Source organism: Ascaphus truei, chromosome 7 (genome assembly GCF_040206685.1).
Source record: "Ascaphus truei isolate aAscTru1 chromosome 7, aAscTru1.hap1, whole genome shotgun sequence".
In the NCBI taxonomy this organism is placed as follows: Eukaryota; Metazoa; Chordata; class Amphibia; order Anura; family Ascaphidae; genus Ascaphus; species Ascaphus truei.
In genome coordinates this window covers 24980252-25003617 of record NC_134489.1, presented here as the reverse complement: position 1 = coordinate 25003617, position 23366 = coordinate 24980252, and the positions used below count along the sequence as shown (strand labels likewise).

The following is a 23366-nucleotide window of genomic DNA, read 5'->3' as shown; positions in this document are numbered from 1 at the left end:
GCGTCTATTCCTAATTTATTTAAATGAGCTCAACATGGATATACATTAAATAGCAACTACCTGGTTTTAGTGTCTAATTTAGAATTGGATTAACGTTTGTTCTTAACATAGGACCGCTATGCGCCTATGTAAGGACCAGGTGCAAATCAGACTACTTCATAAGAACTCAGCCTTTGCAACAGACATTTCCTGCAGCTGTGGCTGCAGTTGCTGCTCTGTGACTGGCCAGTCGCTGCCTGGCAATGCTTGCTATTCTTGAGAACAGACCAAGACCCTGGAGAAGGGAAATAGTTTATTATAATGTAAGCACGTTTTCCTCCCTGTTAGATGTGAGCTTTCTTTTTCTCCCAGCCGGCTCGTTTCCTCGGTCCTCGGGCCGCAGAGCTTTCTCCTGCTGGACTCGATTGTTGCAGACTGAGGCCATTCCCACAAAAGTAATGTTTTTAAGGGCGTGTGCTGAGGCAAATTAAGTGCAAAAGTTACGCGGATGTAATAATTATGCACAGATGTTTGATTGTGAAAGAGTTCAAAGATACGCATAGACAATAAACCAAATCTATGACTTTATTATCTATTTTAAGACTAGCTGCTAACGTCTCTGTAATGCCTAAGGCTGAGTCCCCGCTGGCGCTGAGCGCGCTCATGCTTGGAGAGCGTTCCATGCATCAGCGCCGGGTGTCCAGCATTTACACGCGCGCAGGGGGGCATTGCGGGTAGTTGAGCACGCGGGAAAGTATCATTTTTTGTTTATCTAAGCGCCGAGCGCGGGTGAGCGTGTGTGCCCACACACAAGCGCGCATAGCATGAGTAACTGTCGCAAGCACCGTCTGCTCAGCGCACTCAGCGCTAGCGGGGACACAGTCTTACTCCACATCAGGTCGTAATTCCACTAAAATCAATTGAGCGGTGCTGTCCTTTTAACACCATCAATATTTTGTCGATTACGTCTAAACTTTAAATTGGGCTCACCGTGTGTGCAGCGCACACATAGGTTACACAGTGTGTATAGAACGTATAAAATACATATGTGTACAGAACACATATAGAATAAATACAGCATTAAACAATTTCAGAATATACGCAGCGTGTACAAGAGAAGAACATGAATTGCACACAGAAATCCCATCATGGGAGAGAGTGACAGTGAAAGGTTACAATAGCCAAGGAGGGAAAGAATTGGAGAATGTTATGTTACTCAATCTGGGAGAGCACAACATGCATGTATGTACAGCAGTGAGAACAGCACAGGCACTGCCACTATTCCAACAGTGTGCAGAGCTTTCTAAGAGCACACAGACTATAAGATGCAGGGAGGTGGGAGCCCAAAACCCAGACCCAGAGAGTGGAGACTATGATCCTGGTTCATGTTTAAGTGGAAGCTCTGAGTAGCACAGATCCCCCCCTCTCTGGTCTCAGTACCGCCCTCCCACCCCACCTCTCCCTCTCAGAGCTCAGCCTTCCCACCCCATAGAAGTCAGCACTCCCTCCTCTCCCTCCCTGCAGCTCGCCTCTCGTTGCGCCCTCTCTGTCCTACAGCACAAAATTAGGTAGGATCCACAGGCGCTTGCAGAATCCCTGACTGTCCCCTCCAGTCTGATAGTCGCAGGGTACAGGTCAGGGTGGGATGACCATGAGGATGCTGCAGGGAGACCTCACGATGACCTTACTGCAGCTCTTCCTGCTGGTTGGGGGGGGTCTCACCCAGCAGGTTCCTATCAAGGTGCCCCCCGAAGGTGGCACAGGCACAGATACAGAGATAATGATCATTCCTCCTGGACCCAGCAAACTCTCCTTCCAAGGTAAGAGCAGAGAAAAGTTCCCTAATTGTGTGACACTGACATCCCGGCTCAGTGACTGTGACAGACAATGACATCTTGGCTCTGTGACATCCCCGACAGTGACACCTGAGTACGACACCGTACAGGTTCCAGAGTTCTTATTGACACCCACATTTCTAAACCATTAGACATGGACCTGCCACCCAGACGCACTGCTGTATCTGAGCATGATCTGGGACTCTCAGAAAGTTTGTCACTCCCAAATAACCATGCCTCTAATATCTCTGCCCTTGGCTCCTTTTAAAGACTTGCTTCATTTTGCTTGTGGGGAACACAGCATTTTTTGACTGCATACTGGTAAACGATTGCTTATGTTGTGTTTTCATTTATGGGAATTCCAAACAACATGATAAAAACACTCAGTATTTGCTCATTATCTTGGTCCTGATGAAGGCAGAACTTTGACTGCTGAAATCCTATCAATGTAATATTTGTTTGCTTATTAAAAAGGTATCACAGAAATTGACCTGTCCCTCCCCATCTCTCACTGAGCTTCTGTTACTCCCTATAACCACTTCAGTGTTTCTCTTTGAGTTTCCCTGTCTATTTCTGTGAAGATCGATCGATAGATTAGCATTATGTGTATTCAATTAATACTAGATAGAGGGAGAAAATAATAAATTCAGAGGGACAAGAGATCCTTCCTTGCACATAGTTATTAAGTTGCTGGTTATGTCATAATATTGATGCTAAGATATGGGGGCTATTCATTAAACTGTGATAGTCCTGATCTGGGCACTAACGTAAGGAAACTTATTGAAGTCGATGGAAGTTTGCGTGGGATAGTGTCTCGTTCGACACTATCCCAGTGTATGAATAACATCTTATGTCTGTAACAGGCTATTTGGTAGTTTTCCCAGTGTGAGACCGGTTGTGATTTGGATGGTGGTTATATAAGAGCAGTTATAGAGCAGTTATATGTAGCAATAGGAGGAGTTATATGGATTACTGTAGATGACTTTAGTTGGGAGTTATATGGTGCAATAGGAGAAGTGTTAGAGGTGTTATATGGAGCAGTAGGAGGGGTTATAGGGAGGAGTTATATGGATCAATAGAAGTCATAGGGAGGCGTTACATGGAGCCATAGGAGGAGATATGGAGCAGTTTTATGCAGCAGAGGAGGAATTATAAGGGGGGTTATATGCAGAAATAGGGGGGGTTATATGCAGAAATAGGGGGAGTTATGTGGGGAAATAGGAGGATTTATAAGTGGGGTTATATGGATCAATGCTGAGCTGTGTTACATGTTGTGAGTTGTTGTGACACTATGTAAAATACTTTTTGTCTTTGGGTCACATACTGTGTTGAGTTGTGTTGATGTAACACAGACACATTGTGTAACAAGTTGTGTAATTGAGTCACATTGTGTGTTGAGTTGTGATAATATGACACATTGTGTTGTCTATCTGTTCTCAGACTGCCCAGTGGATATCTTCTTTGTGTTGGACACATCAGAGAGTGTCGCCCTCCGTGTGAAACCATTTGGGAACCTGGTGAAACAAGTCAAAGATTTCACCAATGCCTTCATAGACAAATTGACATCTAGGTACCAGAACCCCCAACACTTAATGCCCATTACGCAGTCCTCATTATGCAGCCCCCCATTACACAGCCTCCATCATGCAGCCCCCAATTGACAACACTTAATACCTAGCTCCCCATACTCAGCCGCCCAGGCGTAGCTACCCCGTATGCCACCTCCAATACACTGCCCCTATATGCTGGTCCAATACGCAGCACCCAATACATAACCCTTAATATATACAGCCCCCCCATACGCAGCGCCCAATACACAATCCTTAATACATACAGCTCTGAATATATAGACCCCCATACGAAGCCCCCCATACACAATCCTTAATACATATAGCTCTGAATATACAGCCCCCCATACTCAGCACCCCATACACAACACTTAATACATACAGCCCTGAATATACAGCCCCCCATACGCAGCACCCAATAAACAACTCTTAATATATACAGCCCCCCATATGCAGCGCCCAATACACAACCCTTAATACATAAAGCCCTGAATATACAGCCCCCCCCATATGCAGCCTCACAGAACTTCCCCCTCCACAATGCTCACCAACCCAGCCAACAGGATCACAGGACCCTCTTCAATTCACAGAAAGCCGCCCAACTGTGTCACAGACCCCTCCCCCCCATCCCTTTCCAATACATACCAACCCAACGGGGTTATAGACCTGTCCTACTCTCATATTCACACCCACTGGGATCTAGACACCTCCTCCTCTAATATACACACCCACCCACTGAGAGAGCAGAATCTCTCCCCTCCACTCCCCTCACACCTACCACACACAAGCGCCGAACTTCTCCCCTCTCCAAAACACATACAGTAAGTGGACCCCAGGCAGGGGTGGTGTGGTGAGTTCTCTGAGTGTCTTTCTTGCAACAGGTATTACCGATGTGACCGTAACCTTGTGTGGAACGCAGGAGCCCTGCACTACAGTGACGAGGTGATCCTAATTCATGGTCTGACCCGTATGCCCAATGGACAGAACGTCCTAAAGGACAAGGTGGAAAGGGTCAACTACATTGGGAAAGGAACCCACACCGACTGCGCTATCAAAAGAGGCATCGAGGAGGTCCTGATCGGGTATGTACAGCAAGAGCATCAGAATGCCAGTTCCGGCAGTGGGCACTGTCTGTATGTGTCACCCTGCCAGGCTTCCCCTCTTTATAGCTTAGATTTGAGTATATCTCCCAAATACTAAATGTAACGATCTTTGCGAGTTGATAAAGCAGGAAAGCATTTAATTGAGTAAGAAAACCATTTTTAATAACAAGCAATAGCCACCTTGTGGAATATACATATAGCGCACTTCCCCCCACCCAATTGACTTAATTTTGACTGCTGAGTCAGGCACCCAAGGTCTGAGATCTCAGCAGCGCCTCCAATTGTTGCACACTTTTCCCATGGGAGATATGGTGGCTACAGTGTGTGTGGTGCATTACCTGTGGCTCACAGGAGGGCCGAGCCTCTGCTGCTGGGAGCCTGTGGTGTGTCTGATTCTTCTACTGACAGCGCCTCCACCTGCACGGGATCCTACTATGTTGGATAACCCTGTGACAGGACCCAATACAATAATACACACACTGAATAAAATAACAGTTTACTGTATGCATAAGAATAATAATATACCATCCCCACCTACTAGGCCCTGCATGGCCGTACCCTCACAGTGTCCTCCAACTCTATGTCCACACCTGATGGATTATCCCCTCAAAGTACTGAGGCTCCCTTGGGCACCCAACCACCCTGGTGTCCACAAGCAGCAACCAACCCAAATGTGTGAGACAGCGCTGCCCACAACTACCATGTGTAAACTTGATGCACTTGTTGATACCTGCAGCACCCGGTAGCGCCCTCTGTAGATAAGGGGTCGCCCGGCCCCACGCCATCGTCGTCAGCGACTATTCCACCTCAGAGTTGGGTGGTGTCCAGCAGGAGTGTCCCACCTTTATAGTCTCTCTCTTTCTCAGTGCCATGATCTGGTCCCAGACCACCAGATCGCCAGTTTACCGCCACGTCCTGGCTATGTCCCTCACACTGGTACTACAGGGGCAGTGTCCCTGCAGCGACCACAAACTGAGGGGAGTCAGGGCCTAGCTTGGGCCTAAGGGGGTCTCTGGCCTAGTGCAGGGGTCAAAGACACCCTGCACCTACACACCCTACCCCTTCCTCATCCCAGCTCCGACTGGTGTGCTCCTAGCACGCGGTATGTATCTATTGTGGAATTAGGGAATCCTGGCAGTCCTGTTGCCTAGGCTGGCCATGTAATGAAACAGCCCCATAGCCTTCTGGGGGCTGTAGTCCTCATGGAACCTATGCCTGCTATGGCTGCCTTGCGCGCCTACACTGCGCATGTGCGGCATCTCGCGCATGCGTGATCACAGCCAACATGGCGGCGCCCTGCAAGGGGAGACGCCAGTAGCCTCCAGTGACCGGGTCGCCTGCCGCAACCTCTCCATGCTCCCCCCCAGCCTACACTGCCAGACGCAGCTGCAACCAGAGGTAGGGGGCAGACTGGGGACCAGGGGGGACCCAGGCTATATACAGTAACTACTTTTTTGATCCAGGGCTGCAGACAGCTTTTCCGTGGCCCAGGACTGGAGTTTACACTCCCCCACCCCCCAGTGTTGGAGACCCCTCTTCTATCTCACACCCCAATCTCGACCCTCCCTCTCTCACTCCCCTATCTCTCCACTCCCTCTCATTTTCTCCCCCATTCCTCTCTCACTCCCCTCTCCACACCCCACCCTCTTCCACCTCTCTCTCTCTCACACCCTCACCTCTCTCTCTCTCCATACACCCCACCTCTCCCTTTCTCTCTCCCACACCTTTCCCTCACCCCCATCCATCTCTCCCCCCTTCCCCCACATATCTCTCTCTCCCACATCCCCACCCCCCTCTCTCTCCCACACTCCCCCCTTCTATCTCCCACACCCCCACCTCTCTCTCCCGGTGCTGCGCTGATCCCGTGGGTGGTCCCAACTTCTGACGCGGGCGTGGGTTTACACTGGAGGCTGGGCTGCAACAGGAGAGAGAGGCCCGCGGCAGCTAGAGAGAGCTGGGGCCTGGCAGCCAATGGATGCCTGGAAACCAGCAGCTGGACGCGGATATTGGGCCCGACCTCTGGCCAGATCCAACTTCCAGTGCTGGCCAGCCAGGCCCCCCACAGCCACAGCACCTGGGACAGTTGTCCCTGCTCTCCACTGCTGCAGCCGGCCCTGGTCAGATGCATCATATGACCACTCCCCCTGCCTCTCTGCTAGAGATTGCAGTAGCCTTGACACATCCCATGGGATCACGCTGTGTCTTGAATACTCGCTCTTCTCTGTTTCGATTGTAAGCTTCCCAGGTCAGGGACTCCTTCCTCACTCTGTTTGAATTCTGGTATATCACATGGGTGTTGATGTAGTATAAGCAATGTTTATGCGTTATGCTCTGAGCATAGGTCCGGCATCATATTCAGAGGGTATAGTATGAGGGTGTGATATGTCCTGCTCCTTTCAGAGGCTCCCACCAGAGAGAGAACAAGTACCTGATTGTGGTGACTGATGGCCACCCTCTGGAGGGCTACAAGGAACCTTGTGGGGGACTGGAAGATGCAGCCAATGAAGCCAAACACCTGGGCATCAAAGTCTTCTCTGTTGCCATCTCACCGAACCACCTGGTAGGATCCCATTGGCATATTATGATGTTCCCCCACATGCAGATCATAAAGGGGTGTTGTCTTATTGGGGAGGGGTGTCCCTTAATTAACTTCTACAGTCTGTAGAGACCCCTATGTCCTCCTATCTCATGGAATATTGAATGACCTGTACAGTATCCATGCAGGTCCCCCTGCTGAGTTCAGCCTCATACACAGGTGTCTGACCCCTTCCCTCTGTGTTTAGGAGCCACGGCTGAATGTCATCGCCTCCGATCCCAGCTACCGGAAGAACTTCACGGCCACCAGCTCCATCGGCCTGTCTGCCCAGGACATAGAGACCACCATTGACACCATAATCGATACCATCGTAAGTAGGTGGCGGAATGTCACGTATATAACGTGTGACATACTGTATCAACTAAACTCTAAGAACCCTAAGAACAAGGCGATACTCTTCAGTAACACTGCGCAGTACTCTGCTGTGCAATACTCTGCAGTAATACTGTGCGATACTTTGCAGTAATATTGTGTGATATTTTACAGTATCACTGTGCGCTTCTTTGCAGTAATACTGTGTAACACTCTGCAGTAATACTGTGTAACACTGCAGTAATACTGTGTAACACTCTGCAGTAATACTGTGTAACACTCTGCAATAATACTGTGTAACACTCTGCAGTAATACTGTGTAACACTCTGCAGTAATACTGTGTAACACTCTGCAGTAATACTGTGTAACACTCTGCAGTAATACTGTGTAACACTCTGCAGTAATACTGTGTAACACTCTGCAGTAATACTGTGTAACACTGTGCAGTAATACTGTGTAACACTGCAGTAATACTGTGTAACACTCTGCAGTAATACTGTGTAACACTCTGCAATAATACTGTGTAACACTCTGCAGTAATACTGTGTAACACTCTGCAGTAATACTGTGTAACACTCTGCAGTAATACTGTGTAACACTCTGCAGTAATACTGTGTAACACTCTGCAGTAATACTGTGTAACACTCTGCAGTAATACTGTGTAACACTCTGCATTAATACTGTGTAACACTCTGCAGTAATACTGTGTAACACTCTGCAGTAATACTGTGTAACACTCTGCAGTAATACTGTGTAACACTCTGCAGTAATACTGTGTAACACTGCAGTAATGCTGTGTAACACTCTGCAGTAATGCTGTGTAACACTGAAGTAATACTGTGTAACACTCTGCAGTAATACTGTGTAACACTCTGCAGTAATACTGTGTAACACTGCAGTAATGCTGTGTAACACTCTGCAGTAATGCTGTGTAACACTGAAGTAATAATGTGTAACACTCTGCAGTAATACTGTGTAACACTCTGCAGTAATACTGTGTAACACTCTGCAGTAATACTGTGTAACACTCTGCAGTAATACTGTGTAACACTGCAGTAATGCTGTGTAACACTCTACAGTAATGCTGTGTAACACTGAAGTAATACTGTGTAACACTCTGCAGTAATACTGTGTAACACTGTGCAGTAATACTGTGTAACACTCTGCAGTAATACTGTGTAACACTGCAGTAATACTGTGTAACACTGTGCAGTAATACTGTGTAACACTGTAGTAATACTGTGTAACACTCTGCAGTAATACTGTGTAACACTGCAGTAATACTGTGTAACACTCTGCAGTAATACTGTGTAACACTCTGCAGTAATACTGTGTAACACTCTGCAGTAATACTGTGTAACACTCTGCAGTAATACTGTGTAACACTCTGCAGTAATACTGTGTAACACTCTGCAGTAATACTGTGTAACACTGCAGTAATACTGTGTAACACTCTGCAGTAATACTGTGTAACACTGCAGTAATACTGTGTAACACTCTGCAGTAATACTGTGTAACACTCTGCAGTAATACTGTATAACACTCTGCAGTAATACTGTGTAACACTCTGCAGTAATGCTGTGTAACACTCTGCAGTAATGCTGTGTAACACTCTGCAGTAATACTGTGTAACACTCTGCAGTAATACTGTGTAACACTCTGCAGTAATACTGTGTAACACTCTGCAGTAATACTGTGTAACACTGCAGTAATGCTGTGTAACACTCTGCAGTAATACTGTGTAACACTGTGCAGTAATGCTGTGTAACACTCTGCAGTAATACTGTGTAACACTGCAGTAATACTGTGTAACACTCTGCAGTAATACTGTATAACACTCTGCAGTAATACTGTGTAACACTCTGCAGTAATGCTGTGATTTACTTTGCAGTAATGCTGTGTAACACTCTGCAGTAATACTGTGTAACACTCTGCAGTAATGCTGTGTAACACTCTGCAGTAATGCTGTGATTTACTTTGCAGTAATACTGTGTAACACTCTGCAGTAATGCTGTGTAACACTCTGCAGTAATACTGTGTAACACTCTGCAGTAATGCTGTGTAACACTCTGCAGTAATGCTGTGATTTACTTTGCAGTAATACTGTGTAACACTCTGCAGTAATGCTGTGTAACACTCTGCAGTAATACTGTGTAACACTCTGCAGTAATGCTGTGATTTACTTTGCAGTAATGCTGTGTAACACTCTGCAGTAATGCTGTGTAACACTCTGCAGTAATGCTGTGTAACACTCTGCAGTAATGCTGTGATTTACTTTGCAGTAATACTGTGTAACACTCTGCAGTAATGCTGTGATTTACTTTGCAGTAATACTGTGTAACACTCTGCAGTAATGCTGTGATTTACTTTGCAGTAATACTGTGTAACACTCTGCAGTAATGCTGTGATTTACTTTGCAGTAATACTGTGTAACACTCTGCAGTAATGCTGTGATTTACTTTGCAGTAATACTGTGTAACACTCTGCAGTAATGCTGTGATTTACTTTGCAGTAATACTGTGTAACACTCTGCAGTAATGCTGTGATTTACTTTGCAGTAATACTGTGTAACACTCTGCAGTAATGCTGTGATTTACTTTGCAGTAATGCTGTGTAACACTCTGCAGTAATACTGTGTAACACTCTGCAGTAATGCTGTGTAACACTCTGCAGTAATGCTGTGTAACACTCTGCAGTAATGCTGTGTAACACTCTGCAGTAATACTGTGTAACACTCTGCAGTAATACTGTGTAACACTCTGCAGTAATGCTGTGATTTACTTTGCAGTAATGAGCGTTTCCTTCTCTGTTTCAGAAATCCAACGCAGAGCACGGGGTGAGTCCTCAACGAGTCCTCAATATCCAGAGGATAAAATATGTGAAGGGTAAAAATAAAATAACTTCACAGAGAATGTAAGGACAAAGCAATACAATGTGACTCATCTCTCCCTCTCTTTCTCTCTCTCCCCCTCTCCCTCCTATCCCTTTGCAGTGCTGCTCTTACGAGTGTCAGGTAAGAAAAACAAACAAATCATACAGTTATTACAGAGAAGTGAGATTGGTCCAATCCAAAGGTTGCCAACTCCAGTCCTCAAGGGCCACCAACAGGTCAGATTTTAAGGATATCCCTGCTTCAGCACAGATGACTCAATCGGTGGCTCAGTCATTGACTGAGCCACTGATTGAGCCACCTGTGCTGAAGCAGGGGTATCCTTAAAATCTGACCTGTTGAGGATTGGAGTTGGCTACCCCTGGTCCAAGCAATGGAATGTGAGTCTGAGTGAGAGATGTGTAGGTTCACGCAGGATACAATGAGTTGGAGACGTTCTGTACAGGTCATGATGTCCCTGACCACATGACAGTCACCGTGTGACCTGAGCGCACTTCATCTGTTCTTCTTACAGATACGTCTGTGAGTCTCTCTTCTTACCTCCTCATACCTCTCACTTTTTTTTCTAGCCCCCCCGTGGCCCACCAGGACCGCCTGGTGACCCAGGTTATGAGGTGAGTGGAGTCACATGGCATCCTCTTTACATGGCACCGCATCAGAACTCCCCACCCCCTTCCCTTCCCCTCCACCCCCCAACTGACCCTGTCTATCTGATTGCAGGGAGAGACCGGGAAGATTGGACTTCCGGGAGATCGAGGAGTTGGTGGGGACCCTGTGAGTGCGAGATCTCGCTGAGCCATCGCTGGGCATCACAGCACTAAGCTGCATCACAGAACTGCATTCAACACGGCACTAGTGCATTAACGCACTATACCCTGCATCCAGACACAACACAGTGCACTCACTCTGCACTCAACGCTCTGTACAAACGGAGCTCGCTTTGCATTCACACACTACACTCACTCTGCACTCGCACACTGCTCTTAGCCCTTTACTGCGCTTCAATCACACATGCTCACACGCTCACACAGATACATATAGATAGACAGATACACATAGACATATGCAGAATAGCACACGTGTGATAAAGATACAGTGCACCAGTGTGTACATTTATAAGAATGTGTTTATCTGTGTATATCTACAATATATGATTATGTCTGTGTGTGTCTTTGGGTATTTGTGTCAGTGTCTCTGTGTGTTTCTGTGTGTCTCTGTTTATCTCTGTGTGTATCTGTATCTGCCTGTGTGACTCTGTGTGTATGTATGTTTCTGTATCCTCGCCTGTATGTGTGTGTGTCTGACACTCTGTGTGTCTCTGCAGGGCCGGCAAGGAGATATCGGACCTGTAGGTTACCAGGGGATGAAGGTGAGTGTCACTGTCCCCTTCTCTCCTGTTTTTATGATGTCGCCATTTGTGACCAGATGCTGACATTTGTCCTATTCTCTTTCTCTGCAGGGTGATCGAGGATCCAGAGGGGAGAAGGTGAGCTTGGTACCGAGAAATCATTGGGACCTGTACATGTGAGCTGCACACAGGGAGAAGCTCGGGTCACTGTACATGTGAGCTGCACACAGGGAGAAGCTTGGGTCACTGTACATATGAGCTGCACACAGGGAGAAGCTCGGGTCACTGTACATGTGAGCTGCACACAGGGAGAAGCTCGGGTCACTGTACATGTGAGCTGCACACAGGGAGAAGCTCAGGGCGCTGTATATGTGAGCTGCACACAGGGAGAAGCTCGGGTCACTGTACATGTGAACGGCACACAGGGAGAAGCTCGGGTCACTGTACATGTGAGCTGCACACAGGGAGAAGCTCGGGTCACTGTACATGTGAGCTGCACACAGGGAGAAGCTTGGGTCACTGTACATGTGAGCTGCACACAGGGAGAAGCTCGGGTCACTGTACATGTGAGCTGCACACAGGGAGAAGCTCTGGTCACTGTACATATGAGCTGCACACAGGGAGAAGCTCGGGTCACTGTACATGTGAGCTGCACACAGGGAGAAGCTCGGGTCACTGTACATGTGAGCTGCACACAGGGAGAAGCTCAGGGCGCTGTATATGTGAGCTGCACACAGGGAGAAGCTCGGGTCACTGTACATGTGAACGGCACACAGGGAGAAGCTCGGGTCACTGTACATGTGAGCTGCACACAGGGAGAAGCTCGGGTCACTGTACATGTGAGCTGCACACAGGGAGAAGCTTGGGTCACTGTACATGTGAGCTGCACACAGGGAGAAGCTCGGGTCACTGTACATGTGAGCTGCACACAGGGAGAAGCTCGGGTCACTGTACATGTGAGCTGCACACAGGGAGAAGCTCGGGTCACTGTACATGTGAGCTGCACACAGGGAGAAGCTTGGGTCACTGTACATGTGAGCTGCACACAGGGAGAAGCTCTGGTCACTGTACATGTGAGCTGCACACAGGTAAAAGCTCGGGTCACTGTACATGTGAACGGCACACAGGGAGAAGCTCGGGTCACTGTACATGTGAGCTGCACACAGGGAGAAGCTTGGGTCACTGTACATGTGAGCTGCACACAGGGAGAAGCTCAGGGCGCTGTACATGTGAACGGCACACAGGGAGAAGCTCAGGGCGCTGTACATGTGAACGGCACAAAGGGAGAAGCTCAGGGCGCTGTACATGTGAACGGCACACAGGGAGAAGCTCAGGGTGCAGTACATGTGAGCTGCACACAGGGAGAAGCTCAGGGCGCTGTATATGTGAGCTGCACACAGGGAGAAGCTCAGGGCACTCTACATGTGAACGGCACACAGGGAGAAGCTCAGGGCGCTGTACATGTGAGCTGCACACAGGGAGAAGCTCGGGTCACTGTACGTGTGAGCTGCACACAGGGAGAAGCTCAGGGCGCTGTACATGTGAACGGCACACAGGGAGAAGCTCAGGGCACTGTACATGTGAACGGCACACAGGGAGAAGCTCAGGGCGCTGTACATGTGAGCTGCACACAGGGAGAAGCTCGGGTCACTGTACATGTGAGCTGGAAACAGGGAGGCTCTCTCCAGGCTGCTGCTCTGCTACAATGTATCTCTGGTATATTGACAAGTCTACGGCCCCTTGTGTGGAAAGGTGTATTGGTGTCACGCCAAACAGTATAAGAACCCACAACTCTAGCAGCGTGAGCTAAACCAGCTGCTGATAGCATCAATGTCACAACATACTTTTTAACCGCTCACTGTTCACACCTCCAGCCCCCTCCTAGTTGCTTATTTAGAAGCAAATCACTTCACTGTTGCCAGTTCAATGTTCTTTGTGCACAAAAAAGAGTACACCTGGTATACCTGTGAGATATGCTAATAGCTGAATTAGATATACTGTAGGTGTGAGTGGTAGAGCTCAAAAGTATACTGTGACAATGCATAATGCTACTGCCCATCAACTGGTTTAGTGCACACTGCTAAAGCTGCTGTAAAGAAGATCGGGGGTTGTGGGTCGAATCCTGTTGGGCCTGACAACAGTACCCCCTTCCTCACAAGGTGCCTTTGACTTGTCAGCATAGTTCTTATGGAAAATGTTTAAGGAAGTGTGGGATTTGGGTTATTTAAATACACTTGACATATCTCATTAGCATATCTCCCAGGTATCTACTGTGGCACCATTCTTCTCTCTCTCCTCCTCCAGGTATTCAACTCTATGCATAAGTACATAGAGAGTGCCTCACAAGGATCGCGGTTAGACAATTGTATTGCAACATTTTGAAAATGTGCTTAGGCACACAGGTGGCACCTCGCATGGCAGTGACAAGGTGTTGGTTACTCTACGGGCTGAGTAGAGAGAGGTGGAAGCGGGGGGCTGAGTAGAGAGAGGTGGAAGTGGGGGGGCTGAGCAGAGAGAGGTGGAAGCGGGGGGGCTGAGCGGAGAGAGGTGGAAGCGGGGGGGCTGAGCGGAGAGAGGTGGAAGCGGGGGGGCTGAGCGGAGAGAGGTGGAAGCGGGGGGGCTGAGCAGAGAGAGGTGGAAGCGGGGGGGCTGAGTAGAGAGAGATGGAAGCGTGGGGGGGCTGAGAGAGGGGGAGCGGAGAGAGGTGGAAGAGGGGGACTGAGCAGAGAGAGGGGGGAGCGGAGAGAGGTGGAAGCAGGGGCTGAGCAGAGAGAGGGGGGAGCGGAGAGAGGTGGAAGCGGGGGGCTGAGCGGAGAGAGGGGGAGCGGAGAGAGGTGGAAGCAGGGGCTGAGCAGAGAGAGGGGGAGCGGAGAGAGGTGGAAGCGGGGGGCTGAGCGGAGAGAGGTGGAAGCGGGGGGCTGAGCGGAGAGAGGGGGAGCGGAGAGAGGTGGAAGCGGGGGGCTGAGCGGAGAGAGGGGGAGCAGAGAGAGGTGGAAGCGGGGGGCTGAGCGGAGAGAGGTGGAAGCGGGGGGCTGAGCGGAGAGAGGGGGAGCAGAGAGAGGTGGAAGCGGGGGGCTGAGTGGAGAGAGGTGGAAGCGGGGAGCTGAGTGGAGAGAGGTGGAAGTGGGGGGGCTGAGTGGAGAGAGGTGGAAGCGGGGGGCTGAGCGGAGAGAGGGGGAGCGGAGAGAGGTGGAAGCGGGGGGCTGAGTGGAGAGAGGTGGAAGCGGGGAGCTGAGCGGAGAGAGGTGGAAGTGGGGGGCTGAGTGGAAAGAGGTGGAAGCGGGGGGCTGAGCGGAGAGAGGTGGAAGCGGGGGGGCTGAGCAGAGAGAGGTGGAAGCGGGGGGCTGAGCGGAGAGAGGTGGAAGCGGGGGGCTGAGTGGAGAGAGGTGGAAGCGGGGGGCTGAGCGGAGAGAGGTGGAAGCGGGGAGCTGAGCGGAGAGAGGTGGAAGCGGGGGGCTAAGCGGAGAGAGGTGGAAGCGGGGGGCTGAGCAGAGAGAGGTGGAAGCGGGGGGGCTGAGTGAAGAGAGGGGGGAGCGGGGGGCTGAGCGGAGAGAGGTGGAAGCGGGGGGCTGAGTGGAGTGAGGTGGAAGCGGGGGGCTGAGCGGAGAGAGGTGGAAGCGGGGGGCTGAGCGGAGAGAGGTGGAAGCGGGGGGGCTGAGTGGAGAGAGGGGGGAGCACAGGCTCCGATGTTAAAGTGTTTTATTGCTGAGACTCTGCCCTGGGTCACTAGGCATTGTAAGACACTCCCTCCAGCCAATGACACGCCCCCTCCCTTCATAGCCCCGCCCCCCGCTCCTGCTCTAAAATGATTTTGGGACAGCAGAACGCTCATGCTTGAAGAGTTGGTGATGTCACCGCTCTCAAGCATGAGCGCAGTCAGCGCCAGCGCTCAGCAAGCCCCAAAAAATGAAATTCAGATTTACAGCTCAACGGAGAGTCCGTTCAATGAAAAGGACACCTTGTTTTGTAAGTGATAAAAATATGGCAGTGAGCAAAAGGGAATAAAATTTGCTACTAGGGCTGTGAGATTTTTAGTGGAGGCTAGATTATCCAAGTGTATTCCTATACCGCAGGGACCCAGTGTGAATAAGTGTACTGATAACACAAGGGTAGACTTACAATAACAATAATATACCCTGTGTAACACTGTAAGGAACCCTAGGTGCTTAGTGGATAAAAATGCCTTATAGTAGTAGCTACTGTGTATAAATAACCCAGTGACTTAATTAGAAATGTATAAATGCAACAAGCATCCATTAAAAAGTTCCACGAGCGCCTCTTTGAACTGCCACACCGTTAGCACCTAATGTCTACCAGGAACAATGCCTAGTGGGCTGCTAGGGTGGGGTTAGAACAGGAGAGGAGGAAACAGAATTGAACAAAATGATTAGTGTGGCGTCTGATAACTTCTGATTTGTTCTTGGAATGAAATTGCTACATCAGGTGACCCGGCCGGAGCGCGGGGAAAGAGGATACTGCCCTGGGGAACCCACTGCTCTCAGACCTCTAACATACGCTACGTCAGTTGTGACGTCTGCGCTACTGTGGACCCTGTATATGTAAAATCAAGCATGTATCAGTTACATATGTGTAACGTGATGTGCACCATGTATTAGTTACATGTGTATACGGTGATGTGCAGCATGTATTATTTACATGGGTGCAATGTGATGCGCAGTATTTATTAGTCACATATGTCACAAAATGTGCAGCTTGTACATGTTACACATGTGTAACGTGATGTGCAGCATCATGTATTAGTTATGTGTGTATTTCTATGCCAGTTCTTAATCATTGGAAATAATAACAGTAACAAACTGAGATCTGGATTAGAAGAGGAGTAAATACTTGTAAATACATTTCTATGTAATATTTACATAGAAGAAGTTGGGACCACAAAGAGTTGGCCTGATGTCTTCATCCTGGAATATGTTTATATGTTTATCTAACATTGTAAGCTATTAGACAGAATATATATATATATATATATATATATATATATATAGAGAGAGAGAGAGAGAGAGAGAGAGAGAGAGAGAGAGAGAGAGAGAGAGAGAGAGAGAGAGAGAGAGAGAGAGAGAGAGAGAGAGAGAGAGAGAGAGAGATACATATCTCATACTGTACATATACAGTAGATACATATAGATACATATAGATACATATAGATACATATACTGCAGCTTCTGACACTCTATTTTCTCTTCTCAGGGCGGAAGAGGAGGAAAGGGGTCTAAAGTGAGTATCATCCTCTCCTTAACCCTCAACAGACTATGCCCTCCAGCCCAACAACCTGCTATGCTACCCTGCCCAGCCCCAAGTTATGCCATCCTATTTAACCACTAAGTGTATCACTTTACCCGCCAACCACGTCAACTGTACTCTTCTATTCAATAATTCCATCCACCCACTGCCACCCATCCAACCACTGACTGCCACCCATTCACTGACTGCTCCCACATCTAACCTCTCACTGCCCCACCATCCAACTACTAACTGTGCCCCCTATCTTAACTTTGACTGTCCCCACCCAATCACTGCCACCCCCATCCTAACTCTGACTTCCCCATCCACTCACTGTGCCCTCATCCAACCTGTGACTGTGCCCCCCGTCTCCCCCTCCCCCTTTCCCCCATCTACTGATCATGTCATGGTCCTAAATGCGGAGTATTTACTGTAACATTATCTCGTCCTGTGCAGGGTGATAAAGGCAAGACCGGGATTGATGGAATTGATGGACAGAAGGTGTGTATTAATCACACGTGAACACACAAACACACTACAAAGATCTGTACATACATGTACACACTCATTGACACACACATGCACACAGAATTTGGGTTTTTCCTGATTAAGTTCTGATTTCTCTTGGCAGGGAAAGGACGGATTCAATGGGCTGACGGGGTGCAAAGGATCCCCAGGATATGAAGTAAGTGGAACCTGCCCAGACCTGTGAGGGTAAAAGGGGACATGACCTGTTTGTAAAGACGAGGGGGTGGGTGACCTTTTTATGTGAGGACAGGATGGAACATGATGTGTATGTGAGGACAGGATGGGACATGATGTGTATTTGAGGACAGGAGGACAGGAGGGAACATGATGTGTATGTGAGGACAGGAGGGAACATGATGTGTATGTGAGGACGGGAGGGAACATGAGGTGTATATGATGACAGAAGGGAACATGATGTGTATGTGAGGATAGGAGGGAACGTGATGTGTATGTGAGGACAGGAGGGAACATGATGTGTATGTGAGGCAGGAGGGAACTTGATGTGTATGCGAGGACAGGAGGGAACGTGATGTGTATGTGAGGACAGGAGGGTTCATGATGTGTATGTGAGGCAGGAGGGAACATGATGTGTATGTGAGGACAGGAGGGAACATGATGTGTATGTGAGGCAGGAGGGAACACTATGTGTATGTGAGGCAGGAGGGAACACTATGTGTATGTGAGGACAAGAGGGAACATGATGTGTATGTGAGGACAGGAGGGAACATGATGTGTATGTGAGGCAGGAGGGAACATGATGTGTATGTGAGAACAGGAGGAAACATGATGTGTATGTGAGGACAGGAGGGAACAGGATGTGTGTGTGAGGACAGGAGGGAACATGATGTGTATGTGAGGACAGGGGGGAACATGATGTGTATGTGAGGCAGGAGGGAACATGATGTGTATGTGAGGACAGGAGGGAACATGATGTGTATGTGAGGACAGGAGGGAACATGATGTGTATGTGAGGACAGGAGGGAACATGATGTGTATGTGAGGCAGGAGGGAACATGATGTGTATGTGAGGACAGGAGGGAACATGATGTGTATGTGAGGACAGGAGGGAACATGATGTGTATGTGAGGCAGGAGGGAACATGATGTGTATGTGAGGACAGGAGGGAACATGATGTGTATGTGAGGACATGGGGGAACATGATGTGTATGTGAGGCAGAAGGGAACATGATGTGTATGTGAGGACAGGAGGGAACATGATGTGTATGTGAGGACAAAAGTGGACCTGACCTGTGTAAAGACAAGGGGGTTGGTGACCTTTGTATGGGAGGAAAGGAGGGAACATGATTTGTATGTGAGGACCGGAGGGAACATGATGTGTATGTGGGGACACATGGAGACATGATATGTATATGAGGGAAGGAGGAAACATATTGTTTGTGCGATGACACGAGAGAATGTGACCTGTGTGTTCAGGCAGGAAGGGCCGTGAACTGTATGTTGGGACACAAGGGGACGGAATGTGTGTGTGGAATGGACATGATGTGTGGGATTGCACATGTAATGGTACGTGTGACATGATTGCAGACACCGCCCCTCACCATATCATATAGAGATCAGGACAAGTCCACATTAGGGTTCTCTTTGTGAAAGAAATAAAAGTACCCACAACCACTCTGGGACATAACAAAGTGTCTGAACCTCGACCTGGTGACAAGTGTCCATCTTTCCCCTTCCCAGGGGGAATCTGGAGGTTCTGGACCAAAAGGAGACCCTGGATCATATGGACCCAAAGGGGGGAAGGTAAGTCTGAGTTTGCTCATCTTGAGACTTGTGAGGCGGAGTGATGGCTCTTCCTACACACAGAGAGCCAAGAACACACAAAACAAAGGCAACACAGAGACACAGAGTACACTCATAGCAAGAGGCAACACATGTAGAACACATGAAACTATCCCCAAAGAAGGGGATATAAGATCAAAGAAGCCCCCACTTCACCTTTAATGGTAATATAATGAGACCATATTATTACCCAGATGTCTGGAAGATTAGATTATATACAAAACAGATCAACAGGCAAAATAAGATTGCTAAATATCACGAGGCAACATACAGTGATTTGGGGTCACACTGCGATGCTTCAGTTTGATTATATATGTGTCTTGTTTTCAGGGGGAGTCGGGCGTTACTGGGGGCCCTGGGAGACCTGGGAACATCGGAAATACGGGTGAAAAGGTAAGGAGATCACAATATACCATGAACAGCGTGTGATCCCTGCTGACCCCAAACACACAGCTTCCCGTAAACACTTTATATGCAGTCCCTCATTGGGAAGGACAGTGAACAGCGGAAGAGACCTTAAGTAAAACTGTGACTAGAAACCCAGATGAACCTGAAAGTAGATCCTGATCCAGAACCAGAAGCATATCCAGAACCCATAATCTAGTCCCATAGTCAGACCCAGAACCCATCATTTAGACCTTAAACCAAAGCAAAAACTCTAGAAAATAGGACCTTGTCCAGAGTCAGAACACAGAAATTAAACTCTGCTCTAGAACCAGAGCCCATAAGCTTGACCCTGATTCACAACCAAAAACACATAAACTAGAAACTTATCCAGGACCAGAATGCATAATATAGACCCTGATCCAGAACCGAAGACACAGAAACTATAACCTGATCCAGAACCCTAAACTAGACCTTAATCCAGAAACAGAACATGGAAATTAGAATATGATGCAGAACCCAGAAAGTAAACCCTGATCCATAATCCATACAAGAATCCCACCAGAACCTCTATTGTGAACCAACAGTCCCAGGTCACCTTCCCCCTGATACCACGCTGGTACTGGTATCTTGATCAGTTTCGTTGTAGACTTTCAATTCTTGTTGGTCATTTTTTGCTACTTGTGACTTTTGACCTTTCTGTGTGTGGCAGGGCGATCCCGGAACAAATGGGTCACCAGGAGAGAAGGGGGAATCCGGGGATGAGGTGCGTTACCTGCGACCTTCACTTTAATGATAGGTCCCAGTTGAGACCTTGGCACATCTCTGAGACCTTTGTATTTGTGTCTGGTCATTGCAGGGCAACGCTGGACTAGACGGGCCTGCAGGTGAACGGGTGAGAGACGTCGCTAAAACGCAGTGTCATCGTTCTGTATGATAGATGTGTTGGAGTCCGAGTATCATGGTGACCATATTAGTGCCCTGCTCCATGGCAGGAAATACCTAGTGTCTGTGTGTGCTGGGGACATGCGTACAATCACACGTGACTCATATCTCCTCAACTCCTCACAGGAGAGAACCAACTGGTCAGGGCACAGTATACTGACTGATCAGGATATATATTACCAACTAGTTGGGGCAGAGAATACCGACTGCTCAGACCTAGAACATTTAGCTGACAGCTCTGATTGTGGCTTTATTTTGGCTTACAACTCTGGAACATTACAGGTAGAATTCAGACCACTGACCCCCATCTGGTCTACTACTGTAATCTGGAGAATATGTATATTTGTGTATCTCTATATATGTTCTGTGGTGTCTTTATTCAGAAGGGGGTGATACTATGCCTGTTCTCTTTCCTTTCTCTCCACAGGGGGGCAATGGAGAGCGGGGTCCCCCCGGGGTATCTGGTACCCGTGGACCAAGAGGAGACCCGGTAAAGTCTGGCTCACCTTGTGTATTTGTATGCATGACTCACAATGTGTGTGTGCACTGCACTGTGTATGTATATGTGTGTCACAATGGGAGTCAATAGGAGATTCCATCTCACCGTAGAGATCCCTTGACAGTCGGTAGTCACCCTGACCTGGATTTCTGTCCCTGCCGCCCACGAGTGGATGCACTCTGATGTTCTTCTTGTTTTTCGCCATGTTTAGGGTGAGCTGGGGCCACAAGGAGACCAAGGACGGGACGGAACTTTTGGACCTAACGGGGATCCGGTAAGAGATGGTTCATTTATTCTGGGATCTCTGTGTATCGATATCTTCCATTTTTACTGCGGTGATCTGTTAACGTTATTTTTACAGACAGCATATGCAAATGAGGAATTAACGGCTAATTACTCATTCACGCGCTATTTTGTAAACGTTGTTACCTGGGGTAACACCAGTTTTTTATCACCTAAGGATAGGCTGACGTTGGGCGTATCTTTCCTATGTGTAACCACTCCTTACCCGTTTCTTAAGGAGTTTACATTGAGGTGTCTTATTTACACCTTGGTGCTCAGTGTCTCTCAGAACCTTCTCAGGGTGCTTGATTCCGTGCACACTGGGTGTTCATGCAAAGGGCAGGTAATGAAGGGCGCCAGGAGCTTTTTTTAGTGCAATACGTTTGGTTCATTTACAATCGCTAACAGGATTCTTCATACTGAACTCTTCATTCTGATACTCTCATATCATCAGTATCCGATAACTTAGTCTCTATGTACCTTACGCTTGTTTCTGAATATAGAGTGTCTCTGACCTGTCCCTTCTCTGTATAGCATCCATTGGATCCCTCATAGTCCGGCCCATTGCAGGTTTCCGGACCATATCCAATTCCTCGGGGATCTGTGTCCCAGTACTGTACCCTGGTTCACCCCGATACCTAGTTAGCTGCGACCCAGCCTCTGTTGCTGATCCTCTATGCCCTCGGTTTTCTATCTGTGGGACTTCTGTAACGCATAAGTCTCCTCATGGACAGAACTCTGAATTTAGAGAGGGGTCTTACTGAGTGGGTTACTTTGCCTAACTGTGACATAAAAAAACAGGAACAAATCAAATCTAAACCACATTACTTACACATATAAACTATCTACACTATATACAAAAAAACTACTTATACAAGCTGACTACACAATTATAAATGAGTAAATGGCATACATATATTCTCCAAGGCTTCAATTGGAAGGGGGGGGGGGCAGGAAAATAATGTCTCTAATAAATAACAAATGTATAGATCAGCATCAGGGCCTCACACCCAGTGTGGGAGGCTCACAAAAAGAGCCTAACGGTATTGCACATAAATTTGAGTTGGAAAATAAATAGAAAATATCACAATAAAATTGTATCAAACAGTATCACACATAAAAGGGGTATACATATCTTAAAATGATGCCCAGTCAGACAAAGGTCAAGTTCAATCCAGAGTACTCCTCTCTTCGGAAAGGATGCAACACAGGCGTTCCAAAGAGATACTTAGTGTAATAGTGTAATAATTTCCTGTACTAGACACGCTATTCAATAAAATCGCACTTACAGACGTCCGTAAGTTCGTAGCAATAAAAACAAGGGCTGCAGAGTCTTAGGCGCTGAACCCGCTGTGTGGGGTTGATCCACCCATCCTTCCAGGCGCATCCGCCGACACAGACCCCCAGGTAATTCTCCTGCTGTTCTTCCGCACCACGGGTGGACGTGCGATGTGTCCCAGCGTCCTGATGTCACAAAAGCTCTGGGATGGTCTGGGGTGGTCTCAAAAGCTCAATAGCTCTCTCCCTCTCCGGCGCACCTCGGATGGCTTCGCTCTCACAGCCTTCTCCACTAACAAAAGAGAACCACCTTACGTGTTTCGAGGAGTGTCCGGAAGGACGGGCTGATCAACCCCATGCAGCGGATTCAGCTCCTAAGGCTCGCGCGCCAACCTCAAATTGCCTAATGCCTGTGAGACCGCTCCGTGTGCGCACACGACGGAGCGTGATGGCGCGACCGTGATTTGAAGAGCGCGGCCGCGTGACGTCCGCCTCACGTGAACGGTTCAGCCAATGAGGGCGAATCAGCTTCGTGACGCGTCCGCCGCACGTCCGCCACGCCTCCAGATCACCTCCCCAATCTCCTGCAGCCAAATTCACAGATCGCTGGGGCTGCAGGAGTGTGTGAGGCTATGCGCTTGGTTGCACACGGGCGCACGGGTAATATAAGCTTAGGGGGCGGCCCCAGTCACTTCTACAGCGCGTGCGCTGTGCATTCAAGCCCCGCCCCCCCAGTCAGGCCGGTCCTAGTCCCTACCTTGTCGCGCACCTTTCCCC

General features: G+C 48.4%; 1 protein-coding gene across 1 annotated transcript in view; it reads left to right on the top strand.

Annotated features, from left to right (window-relative positions):
• The first annotated feature begins 1473 nt into the window (after window positions 1-1473).
• The window catches only part of COL6A1 (collagen type VI alpha 1 chain), a 42763-nt gene continuing 20870 nt past the window's right edge, over window positions 1474-23366 (top strand). The window contains exons 1-20 of the mRNA XM_075607398.1: window positions 1474-1799; window positions 3255-3384; window positions 4264-4464; window positions 6886-7045; window positions 7269-7391; window positions 10210-10230; window positions 10387-10407; window positions 10854-10898; window positions 11005-11058; window positions 11609-11653; window positions 11744-11770; window positions 16841-16867; window positions 17330-17374; window positions 17505-17558; window positions 19100-19162; window positions 19532-19594; window positions 20298-20351; window positions 20445-20480; window positions 20958-21020; window positions 21241-21303. Of these exons, the coding sequence (XP_075463513.1) occupies window positions 1625-1799; window positions 3255-3384; window positions 4264-4464; window positions 6886-7045; window positions 7269-7391; window positions 10210-10230; window positions 10387-10407; window positions 10854-10898; window positions 11005-11058; window positions 11609-11653; window positions 11744-11770; window positions 16841-16867; window positions 17330-17374; window positions 17505-17558; window positions 19100-19162; window positions 19532-19594; window positions 20298-20351; window positions 20445-20480; window positions 20958-21020; window positions 21241-21303 (1470 nt within the window). The 5' untranslated portion in view covers window positions 1474-1624. The remainder of the gene's footprint in view (window positions 1800-3254; window positions 3385-4263; window positions 4465-6885; window positions 7046-7268; window positions 7392-10209; window positions 10231-10386; window positions 10408-10853; window positions 10899-11004; window positions 11059-11608; window positions 11654-11743; window positions 11771-16840; window positions 16868-17329; window positions 17375-17504; window positions 17559-19099; window positions 19163-19531; window positions 19595-20297; window positions 20352-20444; window positions 20481-20957; window positions 21021-21240; window positions 21304-23366) is intronic.